The 16,987-nt window shown below is 41.1% G+C and overlaps 1 protein-coding gene across 2 annotated transcripts in view; it reads right to left on the bottom strand.

Moving 5' to 3' along the window:
* Window positions 1-16,987, bottom strand: part of phlpp2 (PH domain and leucine rich repeat protein phosphatase 2) — a 39,779-nt gene that overhangs the window by 6,928 nt on the left and 15,864 nt on the right. For both annotated transcript variants that reach the window (XM_085269604.1, XM_085269612.1), the window contains exons 5-18: window positions 16,770-16,895; window positions 12,921-13,075; window positions 10,494-10,640; window positions 9,841-10,071; window positions 6,475-6,677; window positions 6,256-6,316; window positions 5,505-5,600; window positions 4,812-4,967; window positions 2,229-2,429; window positions 1,820-1,982; window positions 1,608-1,738; window positions 1,391-1,504; window positions 492-686; window positions 150-381 (exon numbers count right to left, since the gene is read on the bottom strand). In XM_085269604.1, coding sequence (XP_085125730.1) covers window positions 150-381; window positions 492-686; window positions 1,391-1,504; window positions 1,608-1,738; window positions 1,820-1,982; window positions 2,229-2,429; window positions 4,812-4,967; window positions 5,505-5,600; window positions 6,256-6,316; window positions 6,475-6,677; window positions 9,841-10,071; window positions 10,494-10,640; window positions 12,921-13,075; window positions 16,770-16,895 — 2,211 coding nt within the window. The remainder of the gene's footprint in view (window positions 1-149; window positions 382-491; window positions 687-1,390; window positions 1,505-1,607; window positions 1,739-1,819; window positions 1,983-2,228; window positions 2,430-4,811; window positions 4,968-5,504; window positions 5,601-6,255; window positions 6,317-6,474; window positions 6,678-9,840; window positions 10,072-10,493; window positions 10,641-12,920; window positions 13,076-16,769; window positions 16,896-16,987) is intronic.

Here is a 16,987-nt window from a genome sequence, read left to right as displayed (position 1 = left end):
CTACAAAACAGAAGCGCCATTAGAACTGCAGCAGAGCGTATAGCCTCATAATGTTTACACAGTGGAATATGACAGAGCATATTAACACTAGATTAGAGGCTATGTGCAATTGCTCCCATTTAACAGCTGAAAACCAACATAGGCATTACCTCTGTAATAATGGCTTTACTGACTTTAACCCGCTCCATTTCCTCAGTGCAGTTCTCCAAACTGTAAACCTTAGAGAGAGGTACAGGTTGTCCATTTCGGCACAGCACGGCTTGGCAGGTACCCACATTGGCCACAGTAAGGCTAAAGGATGCTCCTGGATCTGAAGTCTCATGGTGGATGTAACACAGCAGGCCAGATGCACCCAGCTTCTGACCGGCCATACCAAGTTTCCTGCGCCCCCACCAATCGGCAAACGACAAAAACAAACTCTTACAGTCAGTGAATGCAAGTAAAAGCCAGGTATTGATAATGAAAAACAGTTACACAGAACAACATGTTACCTGTGTGAGGTGAGGAAAGTGTTGCACATATACACACTGTCAACACTAGAGTGCTGCAGCTCCTCGCACAGCACGTCTCCCATAGTGCACTGCAACAGGCGAGGCACTTCCTCGTTGCGGTCTCCGTCAAAGATACCATAGCATGCTTCCACGCTGTCTCTGAAGTGGTCTACAGCCAGCACAGACACACACAACCTGTCCCCAACAAAAGACGCACAATAATAGATTTAGCACATCCATCCACAAAACTTCGCCACGCTGTGTAAAATGTACAGCGCTCAGCATATTTATCACAACACCACTGATAAATCTATGGCAATGAATGAACAGTGTTTGTAATTACCAACATTATTTATTGTTTCTGTAAAAGTTCATCTGTCACTATGTGTTTCTTAAATATGACAGGCGGTCTAAGAAATGATCAAGTACTGAGAATAAAAACAAAGTGTAAAATATTTAAACTGTGCATTTAAATGAGAAGACATTATGTTCAATGTAGAGACTGAGAAATTAACCAGCGGCCTTCAGTTGCCACTGCATTAGAAAATTGCACTGCGTGGGCTTATGGCAGTGCAGTGAAAACAAGGAATCGATGAAAACTGCATCCACACAAAAACAATGTGAAACTCAACAGTGGAAAGAAACAGATGTGCATATTTTAAGATCAAGAAACTGTGCTGTTGCTTGGCTGGGCCCAAACTCTTAAGATGGGCTGAGGCAACAGTGTTATAGTTTCACTGTATGAAAGGTAAATAAATTATAAGCCAACACTATATGAATTATTGTTAAAAATAAATGATTCCAGCAACAGGTAATGATAAAATTGATATTAAAAAAAAAGACAACCCTATAACACAGTTATAGAAGAAAAACACAAAACAGAGAAGATCTGTACACACTTGTTCCTTTGCCCGCTCATTTCAGAGTAGCCATGCTTCCAAGGACTGGAGGCGCTCAGAGAGTCTCCTGCTGTTGTGGTAGATTTCTGGTCTAATTTCAGGGTGGTGATGTGGCTAAAAATAAAAGAGAAAAAAAGAAATACACTAGAGTGCACTGTACACCTTTATTGTGTGCCCCTATGTGACAAGAAGTTCAGTATTGGGTGCTGCGCCTCACCTGAAGAGATTGAGGGTTTTGTGTTCCAGCATCAGGCTGCTGTTGCCTGTCAGGTCCAGCTCTTGTAAAGTGGCAGGCAGGGAATCGGGCAGCTGGATCTCAGTGAGCTCATTGCAGCTTAGATCGACAAGCTAAAGAGATGCAAAACCAGGTGAGCCGAAACACGCTTAAAGTTGATCATGTGACACAAAGAAAACTGCAACGGGCCTGACCTTGATCTCAGGGAGGTTGAGGATCTCTGGAAAGACGCTGATGTGGTTCGAGTGTGCTATGAGGGTGTGCAGTCTCTTACAGCTGGACACAGTGGAGGGTATTGTTTTTAGATTGTTGCCGCTTAAATTTAGCTCCTCCAGCAGTTCCAGCTTACTTAGCTTACTAAAGACACAAACATGAAACAATAACAGCTGGGCTGAAACGGGAAAAACTTACATTGAATTTATAATGCAAGTAATGCTTCAGTAATTATTCTTAATAATAACTTCTTTAACTGCACAGTAACCCTAAAGAAGCACCACACATTTTGTTGATCCTCATAAAGTATTTTGTGGGTGCTTAAAAGGGTTCAATTTGCACCTTGGTTTAAACTAATAGTTAAGACACACAGAAGGCAGGAGAACTCACCTGGCAGGGAATGAGAGTAACTGGTTGTAGGCAATGTGGAGGATCCGCAGGTTCTGGTGTCCGATCAGCAGAGCGCCACAATTCTCGCTCAGGTTGTTCTCCGTCAGGTAGAGCTCCTGGAGTGTGCTGAGGCTCTCCTCTGATTGGCTGCTCGGCGGAATGCTTTCCAAGGCATTGGCTGACACGTTTAAGTATTTCAGGCTGTAAGAGAAGACAAACAGAAAAACAATTAACACAACAGCTCAAGTAATCAGCAGTGCATCTGAGGAACGCACCCACCCATTCAAATCCCGTTTACCGCAGCTGATGTTCAAGCTAAAAGGTTTTGAAGACTGTTGATGGCTGATAAACGGTATCAGTAACATCGCATGATTCTCATATTGAATATACTTGACAGGGTATATTTCAGTGAAAGTGAAGCGAGCTCAGTATGCTGGTGTTTGGGAGGCCGGGTGCAAATTGAATTTGATTACGACACATTTTCACCCTGTTTGCGATGAAACATGTTTAACTGCAAATTAAATAATATTCCAGGTGGCCTCAGCTTCTGCAGCGAAATGAAGACGACTGAGGCGTCTGAAATCTGCATTTAAAGAATTATAGAGATTTTAGGAGCTTCCATATTTTCTAACATAAAAAGCCGCCTTCTAATTTATTCTTGCGGGTGGAGCATTGATTTGCATTTCATTGACCCTGCGCATTAAAGTGGGCCAGTAATATGAGCTCCAGTGGTTGTTATGTAATTGGTGTCAAGTCATTTTCTGTGTTTATCATGTACTGTAAAGTAATAAAACTTGTCCCTCTGACCCAGTGAGGAGTGAATCTCATCACGCTGTTGTTATAAACCAGCCTCAGACATTACTGGCGTGCACTGACAGCTCTCCAGCTCATACACACCACGATAAAGTTTACAGCTTATTTGGAGGTCTGGCTTTTTTTATGTTTAACATAGTTAAATAAAAAATTAAATGGAGTTGTGTTCAGTTAGTTACTGAGAAACCTAATTAAACTATATACACTGTTTAAAATGCTTTTAATTACAAATGAGTAACATCCGTGAGGTTAAGGTTGTCTCCATAGGAGAAAATCGTCTTGGATCTGGAGACTACTGCATCAAAACCCTTTACCTTCTTAATGAGCACGTGCTCAGAGTACAACAAATGGGATGGATAAGCTAAAATGTGACTCTTTTTGACCTGGTTGCGTATTTCTGGATATTCTGGGTCACTAAGTAGTTGGAGAAAAAACCCATAAAAGGTACGATGGCTTACAAGGAGTTGTTCTATACATTTGGGCCACCTCTGTTACTTTGTTATCGTTTTTGCTTAGCTCTCTGATTTGAATTTGCACTACCTCTCTTCGATTTTCAGTGCTGCTTTCATTCTGAACTTTTACAAAAATAAAATACTGGAGGCTGCCAGTGCTACCTGTCAGCCTCCTAGTAGATTATTATGCTATAAATTAGAAAATCCTTGGTAATTTCAGAAAGTTTACCTGAACTTGTGTGACATTTTAAGCAGACACACCTATGGCATGAATTTCAAAATTCTAAGTCGCCTCGTTCTCGAGTTATGGCATGGACAAACTTGGATGTCCGCACCGCCTGCCCGGGAGGGTGGTGACAATACCCCATCGGTCATTTATGGCTAAGGGATAAAAACATAACTTTATACGCTAAAGTTTGTTTACCAGCAATCAAATTTCTATCATTCTACCAAACCTGAAGAAACACCTACAGCCTACAGAGTAATTTCTTTATTGCCCAGTTCATAACATTTAATAAAGCAATAAAGAAAGATTAGGCCATCTTCTCCTTTATTTCCCAAGGGACGGCCACAGCAGATCGTCAGTTTGATCTGTTACAGATTTTACACTGGATGCCCTTCAAAACACACCCCTCCCATTAATCCAGGCTTGGGACCAGTACCAGGAGTCCAGTAGTTTGTGATCCCCTGAGGCTCTGGTCCCATAACAGGGATCTTTTTTGTGTAAGTCAAATATGTTAGCCACTACACCATGGTATCAAAAATTAAGTAAGTAATAAGTAAGTAGCTAAGTAATAAAAAAAGATCATTAAATTTAATAAGTTACATTACAGTACATGTTTTGAATAAACGGTTACATTACATTGCATTTTTCAGATGGGTAGCTAGTATTCTGTAACCTATTTTATTTGGAATAAAAATAACCCTCCTAACATCGCTCTCAGGAAACACATAATGCACAAAGTAGTCACTCCCATTACATCTCGGCAATAGAGACAGTAAAGTGCATTAGACCATTTGAACTGCTAATGGGTGTTAAAAGATTGACCACACAGGAAACAGGAGAGAAAATGAATCTCCAGTTATGGTGTGGAATACTCCACTGATCTTGACCACAATCTCTTCCTATAATCTCCACTTCATTCCCAAAACAATGAGCTGTAGTACAATGACTGTCCACTGCAACACAACAGGGAAGTCACTGCCAATAAAAGTTTCGAAGCAGGCGAGCCAGCTGATAAAGGACACAAATGATAACACGAAAAAGTCAAAAAGGCCACTGAAAAAAGAAGGAGAGAGTACAGCGATTCAGACTTACTTTAAGGCCTTCAGAAACAGACTCTCTGGAAGCTCAGCTAGCATGTTGTGCTGGAGGTCCAGGGCTTCCAGAGGGACATGGTCAAGGAGTTCAGGCACTCTTTGCAAGCGATTGTATCCCGTCAGCAGCTTCCTCAAACTCAAGCTGTTAAGCAGTCTGCTGGAGGCCAGAAGACACATCACAGAGCAAGATCAGGACAAGAAAAAGCACTTATGAAACTTTGCGGGTGGTGGGTAGCCCTCACCAATCTATCAGTGACCTACTGACCTACAGTTTACCTGCCCATACAAACTAGCACAATAGCTTTTCCCCCAGATACCAGCAACAAAGTTATGAGTGCGTACAAAAGACAGGGGAGCAGCATCCAGTTTTCAAAAGTCTTTTCTGATTCATTCACTGTTGTCTGATACAAATACTAGAGCCTGGCAGTGAATGAGGGTACTCTGAGCCAGGCACTATAAGATGGCCACGTTTTAATGTTGCAGCCAAAACACACAGACACAAGAAAACCTCACACCACATTTTCACTACTGTAAAAAATGGTCTTTATCTGCACCAGCTGGCATTCATGCGAGTAGTTAGAAAGAATGTTTAAAATCATATCTCATTATTAAGGATTTTAGGCAGCTGTTTATTAAACGACAGGCGGAATAAATTCAATTTGTGCAAAAATGTTTAAAAAAGGTTCATAACCTGGAAGGAAGCTCCGACAGGAGGTTACGTGTAATGTCCAGCATCTCAATTTTTCTGCAGTCACACACCCAGTCTGGAAGATACTCCAAGAGGTTCCTGTCTCAACACACACACACACAGAAACACACACACGAACTGAGCAGTTGGTCAGGCCAAACCGATATTCTCCAGGGCTATTTAGCCCTGCAAATGATCTGTACTTTAACAAAAACAATTAGCGCGTGCAGTTGGGGATAGATGTTTGGTAGAAAGAAATTGTGCAGATGTTTCTCACACTGGCAAAAACACAAGACAGCTTATTTAACCACTGGCCTATTTCAAAGTTTGAAAGGTTCGTGACCTTAAAAGAGATTTCTCAGATTTGCGCATCTTTTACTCATTTATCTGTCCAGCTATTATTTAATCCCTACAGGCAAAGTGACTCTAACAGCTGAAAGGATGAGAATATGCTGCAAAGGGGCTTCAGCTGCCTTTGCCGACATGATAAAAAATAAACCAAAGCGATGATTACAATTCCTCCAAGTCCCATAAATTTTCCATAAATATTGTAACTCCAAATCCTTTAACAGTTATATAAGTACACAGAATATGTTTGGAGGTTGTTGGGTGATAATGATCTATTTCAGTATTCATGTTGATTTACAACCACATAAACACTGAGCAGAACTAGATTAATGAGCACAAAGACAAAGATACTATTTTTAGACATCAGCGTCTCTGTAGCCACTTCTTATTCCCAGCCAGAACTCACTGTGATAGGTCCATGTGCGTCAGCTGGTTAGGGACTGGATAGATGTTGACTGTTGTAAGGCCTGTAGGCAGATAAAGGCAGCAATCATCAACCAAACATCTGGACCATTCCTACGTGCACTTACATGATGCATGTAACAGTGGAGGGAAGGGCAGGAACATACAGACAAATAGCCAGTGATGCATTAATAGCAGCTACTTGACGCTCTATTTGACTCACGGTTGCTGCTGGCATGAAGCATGCGCAGTGTGAAACCGCTGAGTGTGAGTGTCCCCAGCTGGTTGCGTTGGCAGTGCAGAGTCTCCAGGTTGCACACAGAGCCGAGGTCTAGCGATTCTAAGCAGTTGTCCCGCAAGTCCAGCTGGGTCACCTGGCTCACTACCTCTAGATTCTCACTTTTCACCCACCGCAATCCATTCAGCCTATATTTAACAGAGAGAACAGAGCATAGAAAAAAGGATTTTGTATGCAAGCGGCATGATTTTTAGGGCTGTCCCAAATCAGTTTATCTTTTAAAATATCATATCACAACCTTTGATGCCGGTAATACGTTTAAAAACACCTTCCTCACATAGTGAAACGAAAAGGAAATACATTCTGATTTCAGGAGTGCACGGTACATCACTGTACTCAGATACATGCTCTTTAGTAGCTCATCCATCTTTCATGAGAGCTGCCAGCATAAATTCACCACAGCTGCACCTTGGTCCTTATAAATATAGCCTGCACACCACAACTTAACTCACAAGGTTGAGAAATTATCTTGCTGTGGTTGGAGGAATGGTTGCCAGCTTAATCTTCGCACCACAAGAAAAATTAGCATGTTTTTTTATCCCAGTTTACCAGCCATGGAGGTCCCCTTGAGCAAGACACCCCACTTGTACGGTGCAGAGTTCTTTCTCACTGTGCTGCCTTGTATAATCATCCCTCTGTTTTCATATAGTTGTGTTTTTCTCTTTGCCCTTTGTCAGTCTCTTGTGCCTTATATCTTTCCATATTCTTTTTATTTATTTTTTTATTCCTCTGGACTTTGTGTTTTCATGTTTTTGATTTTGGTCAATAAAGGCTCATTTTGTTTTCTGCCTCGTCAGGCTCTGCATCTTGCAGTCAGGTCCTCTCTTTGCCGTCCCTCCATATGACATATTGTTTATTTGTGAACTGCTTAGAGGCTGGCATATACAGAGTGGAACAATGTCAGGATAATCAATTCAGGACACTGTCAGAAGTTTCCCTTACTCAGTCAAAAGAGCTTGCAAAGACTACGATGACCTGGATGACTGAGAACCTTCACAGACATATTTTCCCTTACTCACATACTACAGTATATCACACAGCAGGAGATAGTTTACTTCAAATGCATCCTGCTGGAAATGAACTGCGCTTCCAGGATAGAGCACGCAGGAGGTAGGACACATGACACCCACTCACTCGCTTAAATTTATTGGACAATTTCCTGTGCTAGCCTCGCGCAGGCTCAGTCAGCCATGTGATAGGGAGCTGGCAGGTTAAAGGCCACTTAATGTCAGATCCAACTATGTTGATGATTTGCGTTCTCACATTCACAGTACAGGTACAGTGTCATGAAAAGTAGCCCCCCCCCCTTCCTTATTGCTTAGTTTTTTAATATTTGCCACACCTACATGTTTCAGATCATCAAACAAATTGTAATATCAGATAAACATAACGCAAGTAAATACAAAGTGCAGTTTTTGAATTAAGATTTCAGATATTAAGGGGAAAAAACTATCCAAACCTACCTCACCCTCTGTGAAAACTAACAAGCACTGAATCATGAATTAAGTGTGATTAACATGATTTTTTCAAAAGATTTTTCTTCAATAGAGTGATTTCTTGATTTCAGACTTCCTGTCTGAGAAGTAGTAGCCTAAAACACCTTAAAAAGCAACATATCATACCATGATGTAAAAATACAGCTTAGATACAAGTCAGTGACATTTATCAGTCTGGAATGTGCTTTAAAGCCATTTTTAAGGGTTTGGGATTCCAGTGAACCACAGTAAGAGCGATTATCCACAAATAGAGAAAACTTGAAAGAGAGATAAACCTTTTCAGGAGTGGCCGGCCTACCAAAATTTGCATATCGACGACCCATCCAGGTGGTCACGAAAGAGCCATCTACAGAACTGCAGGTGGCACTTGCTTCGGTTAAGGTCAGAGTCCACGCTTAAACAATAAGAAAGGGACTGGGCAAAACTGCCACCTAAAAACTACACAAAGATTCAGTCTTTGGTCTCACATTTGTCAAAAAACATCTTGATGATCCCCAAGACGTTGGGAAAATATTCTGTGGACTAATGAGAGAAAAGTGGAACTTTTTGGAAGGTTTGAGTCCCGTTACATTTGGCATAAAACTTCTCACAGTGTAACCAGATGGGTTACTCTCCCTGCTCCAACACTCTCTGTCTCTCTCCCTCTCTCTCCCTGCCGATCCAGGTTGCTCCTTTGCCTTTTCTCTGAGCGTGATATCAGGCACCAGGGAATTTTTTTGCGATAACCCAGGCAGCTTTGATCATGTTCTGCAACAGTTACAGGTACTCTAATCTGTGTGTTTGTCCTCCTCTATCCTATCTACCCTACTAGATTAACCACCATGCCACAACAGCATTTTATAAAAAAGAACATCATACCAACAGTGAAACATGGTGGTGGTTGCAACTCTAACTCTGAATGACTCAAAAAAAGAAAGAAAATCAAGGATTGGTGGAGTGGTCTAGTCAAAGTCTGTTTGAGATCATTTAAATGTGATTGAGATGCTTTTACAGGACCGTAAAAAGGCCGGCTGTGATCAAAAAGCCTTCAGTGTGGCTGAATTAAAACAATTCTGCAAAGAAGAGCGGACCAAAATTCCTGTACAGCAATATGAAAGATTAATTGCCACCTACTGCAAATGCTTGGCTGCAGTTCTTGCTGCCAAGAGTGGCACAACCAGTTATTAGGTTAAGGGGGCAATTAATGTTTGACATAAGGTCGAGTAGGTTTGTTTGGCTTGTTTCCCCTAATAACGAAAATCTTAATTTAAAAATGACATTTTGCATTTACTCAGGTTAATTTGTGTATTAATGAAATATGACACGTATGCAAAACAACTAAGAAATCAGGGAGGGAGCAAATATTTTCTTCAGGGCACTGCACGTCTAAAAACGTTTAGTGCTGCAGTGCAGTGAAAAGTACAATTCTGGACAGCTCCCTGGTGTTAAATTGGACACTGCATTTATTCAGAGGAAATGTGCCATCTATGAACATTTGTTAAAGAAATAGGTAAGGCTTAGGTGAATGCAGCCCTGGCTGAAGTTCAGGACATTTAATGGAGAAAGAGACAAAAGAGGAACTTGTAGCTAATTGGCAGCACAGAATTATTCTCCACCTGCCACCTCTCTTTGTAGGCACTGAAAGAATGACAGTCATTAGTAGGATCCTTTTAAATATTATATCCTGATCCAGCATTATTCTATTCAATAACATATGGCTGAGCAGAAGACCAAGCAGAGAAGGATATGACAGAGTGGAATGAGTCAAAGGGAAGCGCAGATGCTGAGAGCTGTTTGTTCCTCACTGGCCTCTTACCGGAGGTCAATGTTTTTCAGGTGGCTCATTCTGACCAGAGTGCACAAATCCAGACTCTCCACTCTGTTCCCAGCCATAGCCAGCTTGTCAACTACACTCAATCTCTCCAGCACAGCAGGGACGTGAGAGAAGCTGTTAAAGGAAAGCCCCAGGCTGTTGAGCTGAAACAGGCCACCCATCTCATCAGGCAGGGAGCTGAGGTGGTTTCCATCCAAAGACAGCGTCTGCAGGCTAAGAGAAAGAAAGGGACAAAACAGTCCTTTGCTTTCTTTTACTTTAGAGAGCGGACAAAATATCTGCTCACAACAATTTGTATTTGTAGCCATTATCTATTGCACAGCGACCTAGGAAATGCTGCATGATTTAGCTTTATTTTATCAGAGTGCATAACAAAATGTTCTGTCCTTTTCAACTCCCTTATTCCCTCATTATGTGTATAGTGGATTAAAAGTACAAACCACAATGGCGACTGGCAAAAAATAATTATTGCATCCTTTTCGAAAAATATAATTTAATGCGCCTTTTATTTATTTTGCAACTCTGGCATCTAACTGACATTTCTAACATCTTTTGTCTGTGCTGCTATCAACTGATATCTCAACAAAGTGTACCTATGCAATGTATGCACTGTGTGCAATTGACGTGTGCCAAACCTTTGAAGGTTGCCTATCTGTAGAGGGATGGCGTGGAGACTGTTACAGGAGAGGTTGAGTTCAGTTAGGGTGAGGATCTCGCACACACACTCGGGGAACACACCCAGACGGTTATGAGATAAGTTCAGGCTCTTCAGCTGAGAAAACCTGACAAAAGAAAAAACTGAATGTGAAGTCTACGGGCTCACTTTGTTTACGATTTACATTATCTGCATTTGCAAAAAAAAAAAAAAAAGTATATCAGGAATGAACACCATCAAGGCCATCAAACTGTGTTTGAATTCACCACTGTCATGTATCACAGACATACTGCTCTCAAAAAAGTTTAAACTGGTCGATATAAAAAAGAACACAGATGGGCTTTATGTCTGGAACAAAACAGCGATCAAATCATGCAAGTTAAAGTACGAGAGGTAAATGTTTATTTGTGGTTCTGCTTTTGTCATCGTTGTTGCCTTCAGTGGATGACTGGTTCAGCACACTGTGGTGAAAGAGCAGTAAAAATAGTTTAAATCCATGTTGTCCACCCTCCAGCAGAGGCTGAACAGCACTTCTCAATAGTCTGGTGAACATTGTTGGACGTGTGCTGCACGGTAGGAGTTCTGTAATATTTTGTAATGCTGCTTCAGGCTTCACCATGTTATGCCTGTTTCAGGCAACAAAGAACAGTATTCATAACTGATAGGAGTGATTTAAATACACACACACACACATATATGTATTTAAATCGCTCCTATCACTTCCCTGATATTAACAGCTGATATCTCAGTTTAGAGTGGCCAGGCCTGCTTTGCATACAACACATAAATGTGATTTTCATTTCTCTCTTCATGTGCATTTGTTGATTAAAACATATAATCACACCCTGTGGTCACAACTAGAAATTCTATCTTGATTACTAATTTTCACCTCCCATTTTGCACCCCAGATGCTGGGAGTGTTGTCATGAGTCACAACATTATTCACATGTAATATTCTTCTCCTTCTTCTTTCGGCTGCCGCCTTTAAGGCTTGCTACAGCAGATCGTCTAGCGCTATCTCACCTTATCCCTAGCGTCCTCTCCTATCGCACCAACCCTCTGAATGTCCTTCTTCACTACATTCATGAACTTCCTCTGTGCTCTTCTGCTTTTCCTCCTGCCTGGCAGCTCCATCTTCAGTTTCCTTTGTCCAGTGTATCCACTATCCATCCTCTGCACATGTCCAAACAATCTCAGGATTGACTCTTTAACTCCATCTTGAAACTTTTCAACCTAAGCTTTCCCTCTGATTAATTCGTTTCCAATCTCTGCCATCTTCAACTCCACCTCCATCTGTGCAACAGCTTCTAAACTGTATATCACAGCAGGTGTCACTACGGCGTTGTACATCATCCTTTTCACTCTTGCTACTATCCTTCTGTCACTAATCACATCTGACGCTCGTCTCCACCCACTCCACCCTGCCTGCAGTTACTTCTTTTCCTCTCTTCTGTACTGTCCATAGCTTTGGATCTTTGACCCCATCTCTCTCACACATGTATTCTGTCTTGTGTCTATTGACTTTCATTCCTCTTCTCTTCAGAGCTTAACTCCACCTCTCCGGGCTCTCTTCCACCTGCTCTCTGCAGTTACGTCTGCGAACATCATAGTCCGCAGAGACTCCTGCCTGACCTCATCTGTCAGCCTGTCCACCACAATTGCTCACCAACTTTATTCTAAAGACAACATCAAGAAGAGCAGTGAAAGAGAAACCAGTCTTCTTAGTAAGCTGCAGAAAAGAATCTTTTTATAACAGCATGCATTCAGTACACTAACACCCATTCAACCAGGCATTCAACAGAAACTAAAGCGGGTTGAGTCACAATTTATAGCAATGTGCTAATGACCTCAGCTTGTTTAAACAGGCTCAGCTCCAAGGAGCAAGGACATACACCTAAATTCATGCCCTATGTAATGAAAGCCACACATACGGAGCCACAGATATGACATAAATGAGTGGGGATCATTAAATGTGTGATAACAAAGAGATGTGCAACATATGCTCACAGTAACACTGAAACAGCAGACTAACTGGAAAATAACTAGAGTGAAAAACATAGTAATCAATGAATTATTATTAAAATTTTAAAGAGACTATCTAATAAAGCACATAATTAGTGAACAAACAACAAAATATTTTGTGATATTATTAAATAACTAATTTCCATCCTAAAAAGTAACGAAGGGACGGCGACTGTCAAGTTTAAAAGGTTTTACTGATAAAAGCTTTCCAAAGCCCCGGCCATCAAAATAACAAGCACTGGGGATTCAATGCAGTGGCCAAGGCATAGTTCAGCGAGACAGATACTTAGCACCATACGGATATGATAGCGTGCTCTCCAGCCACAGGACGATGTAATACCATCTCTTTCTTGCAAAGATGTTTCATTTGATTTCATGTGGTTACCTGGGGAGGTTGAGCAGGCCTCCAGGTCCCTGCAGGCTCATGAAGTTGTGTCGCAAGTTGAGATGGGTAATGTCCTGACTGTAAAACAGATATTCAGGCACTGCTTCCAGACTGTAGCAGGACAAGTCCACTAGGCTTACCGTCTGAGACACCACCTAAACACGCATGCAGACACAAGCAGACTGAGTTAACACCGAGTTACAATTCATGTACCTAAAGCATCACTCTTACATGCAAACTTGGCTATGTCGAATATTTTTACATTAAAATAAGCATGACATGGTGCAACCACAGCTACAACTGTCAGGCAACATTTCTAAAAATGAGAGCTACGAGCTCACATCTGATGATTCATTTTAGAACAACATATTAGCTACGTGTTTGTCGTCTATTTAAAAGTCAAGGGTCAAGTAGTGAGTTGTGCTCAGCTTTATGATATATGACAAAAACTGAGTTCCACTGACTTCCGTATCGGCACTACCGAGCTGCCTCATCAAGAATTAACTCAGATAGTTTCCCACATTCCAGTACAAGAAGTTTCTAGGAAAGCAACAGTTAAAACAGTAACAGAATAACCAGTTAAAGTTTGATCTTATTAACCAAAAGCATGATGATTTGCAGTATGTTAGGTACAGCTTATGCATTGGATGTCAAAATGTCTTTATATCACGGGGCAAACACAGCCCACAGACCAGTGAAACTCCCCGTTCTGTCACTGTACAGATGTTTAACTGCAAATTTAATCCTAGGGTTATCTTAGTATTAAAAAAGTCACGTAATTACAACAGCATGTCGTTTTTCTACACAATAGGAAGACACTGCGCTAGTAAATGAAGAAAGTAATCTGTCAGCATGACTGTTTGGGCTTTAACTATAAGAAATAATTGTGAATAATTACAGAAAAGTTCTGGGAGCTCGATGCCGAGACTGTCCTGTAGGTTCTATAAAACTTAGCAAAAAATGTCAGTTTCTGTTTTTTTCTTTCTAACTTTGGACACACTGTAATAAAAACAAACAAATTTAAAAAAGAGAAAAAAACAACAACTTTTCTGTCATTTAAATCTTTTCCATTACTTATCTCTTACTTAGTTGGTGTAATATAAATGTCCATGGGGGAGGTCTGGGAGACATTTTCCAAAGCAATTCAGATACTGGTGCCAAGGCCTTACAATTGACACCTCTGGCTTATGCTGTCTATATAACAGCCCTGTCTTTAAGCTTACCATCATCATGGTTGTCTTTCTTTTCTTTTCTTTTTTTCAGGAAACTGATCGTCATGCGTGTGTGTGTGAGGTTTGAGTTTGTTCTTGATTCTTTACCCGTTCCTTTAAATTTATGAATTGTTTATATTCAAGTTTTGTAATAGTTAGCCCTGAAATTTGCATTCTCTAGTGCATCCGAGTTTGTTATTTCTATTTCTTCATTATGTGAGTGCCCCTTTCATGCCCTGTCTGTCCCAGTCATGTCTCTGTGTTTTGTTATCCTTTCTGTCTCCCCGGTCACATTCCCGTGTCTGTCTGATCTCACTGCGTTTTGTCTGCATTCCCTGTCTTGTCTAATTAATACTTGTCCTGTCCCCGTGTTTATCCCTTACTGTTAATGTCTGATTATGTGTCCTAGTCTGAGTCTTAGTGTGTGTTTCTTCCTGTTTTATTTTGATAGTCACCAGTCCTGCGTGAGAGACGGTTCAGGTTTGCCTTCCCTGTCTCGTTAGTTATGATTCAGTTCAGCTATGTTCCCATGTGCGTCCACTTCTCTGAATCACCCTCCTCTGTACACATTGTTTGCTTCTCCCTCATTGTAGGTGAAATCTTCTGCCTGTCAGTTCTCATTATGTCCTGTTATTGTTTAGTTTTGTATTTGCCTTTTTTGCAACGAAGCTCTGATTTTGAGTTTAGTTCCATTTGCTGACTCCTACATTCTACCTGCTCACATGACAGTGATTTTATAGAGTTGCTGACGCCTTGTGATCCTGTCCAGTTTGCAGTGCTGTTGTGAAACTTTTTCCACATAAATTTTAAGCACCAGGGAGGGTGTGATTGCATCTAGAGTTGGGATTTTACTGCTGTTTGTCACTGGATTTTTTTTTCCCCTCACAGACCTGGGAGACTATAGTTTACATGCTGGCCATCAGTCCAGGCTATGTAGCAGTGCTAAGTCAGTCTACTCTGACAATCATCTCCCCCATTAGCTCCAGAGCTGCACACTGTGCAGCTACGCAGAAAATGGGATGGCTGCTCAGTCAAGCATGGCATCACGTCACTGGCTGATAAAGACGAAACTGCTCTTCTCCCACAAAACAACTCACAGGACAGATGCCCTCTGTTCCTTCAAAAAAAAAAAAAAAAATCAGTGATGCGACACTCTGAGATCGAATTGGAAGGTCGGGACAGATTTTGCTGTTTTGAATTATTTGCTTTGTAATTCAACACTGAAACGATGAAACACAGCAAAGATATGTCAGTTTAGATATGATGGGTAGTTCAGTCCTTAATCAACGTGACACAAAGTTTCCTGCAAAGCTGAGAAACTGGAGCACTTGGGCCACTAGCACAGCCGATCACAGCTTGAGTTACAACATCACAGTTTAATATTTCATTGAGATTCTGTAAAATGTGTTAATGGCATCTATAAAAGTAAAAGCCATTTCTTGAGAAATATCTAGTCCAGTCAGGCTGGACTTGATTAAAATCTCCACAGACTTGGACATTACTTTTGAGTGACTAAAACTGCATTTTAGCTGCTATGTTATCAGTTTTGATATTTTATTTGATATATATACATACATACATAAAGCCTGGAGGGCTATTGCTTAAGACGATTTGTAAAAAATTAGAAGAAAGTCTGTCTCTTTGGAACCAAAATATAAAGAAATGTTCTTCAAATAGCTAAACGCTCAACAATCGAAGTGCCTAAGATGATGTGAGTTTCTTTTGCAGCAATTAACATCTGACAAACACTGAATTTTCATTGTTAATGTGATTGTTGTAAAATGCAAATGCTTTTTTTTTACAGTCTGACTTCCAAGATATCCAGAAGTGCTAATTAAGAAAGCAAAAATGCACTCCCTGACCGTTAGCCTCGTACACAGGCTTCTGATTTAAGCGATGTAGCATAAACGTCGGCCCAAATCCACCAAAAACCTTCATCGGCCATCAACTGCAGTCTCCATAGAAACCTCTAGTCTAATACTCAGCTAAAATACAGTTCGCTAACAGGCTCGTCTAACCCAGTAATCCATACCACCGTGAAAGAAAGAGATCTTAGCATGAATCTGCAGCTAATTGGATTTTCTTTATTTCTGTTGGCTTTCTCCTTCCATGGCTAATTGTATGTTGGCTCAGCCTCTGTGGAGGCTCTCACAGAGGCTGTTCAGCTCCAAGAAGGAGCCGCAGCACAACAGACATTAATTAGGATATTAGAGACAAAGCAATCTGCGCAGTGCAGAGACAATGATTTTCTTTTTGAAGAGCTCTTAGAAGTCTCTGAAAGGCCCATAGATTTATTGTATATCACACAAATATAAAAATACATTCATTTCACATCATCTGACTCACAGACATTCTGATTTAAGTTTAAAAAAAAACACAGGAGATAATTAATCTGTATTTCAAGAGTGGGACCACCTCCACACACGCCCCTTCTGGTTCTATATATCTACATATGACCCCCCCCTTTCCCCATTTGTTCTCATTTTCCCACCCTCCCTCTCCTCTGCAAGGCCCGCCAGTCCCATCTGAGGTCTTCCCCAAACCTACTAGAAATGCCGTCAAACCTAAAGTGAGGATGTGGTCCCAGCTAGTGAATGTTTAATGTACAGATAGTGAGACGCGCTCGCCTTTGACTTACCTTTGACGCCTGCCGGTGCCATCGCTGATAGTCTGCAAGTGTGTCAAAGTTGACAAAGTATGTCTGGGCCTGAGACCCGGCTGAGCTGAACATCAGACAGTGCTGCCTCCGCTTCACCTCCTCCACCTCGACACAAAGACAACACAGAGATGAAATCAGGAACACTGAACAGACATATTTAATTTGTGGTGATTTTGTGTTTGTTTCTTTTAGTGTGT

Source organism: Mchenga conophoros, linkage group LG1, assembly GCF_057382185.1.
Source record: "Mchenga conophoros isolate Kocher_MC1m ecotype Shallow Benthic linkage group LG1, M_conophoros_male_GT1.1, whole genome shotgun sequence".
Taxonomy (NCBI): Eukaryota; Metazoa; Chordata; class Actinopteri; order Cichliformes; family Cichlidae; genus Mchenga; species Mchenga conophoros.
The sequence above is the reverse complement of the archived record's forward strand: the minus strand, read 5'-3'. Positions and strand labels throughout refer to the sequence as shown.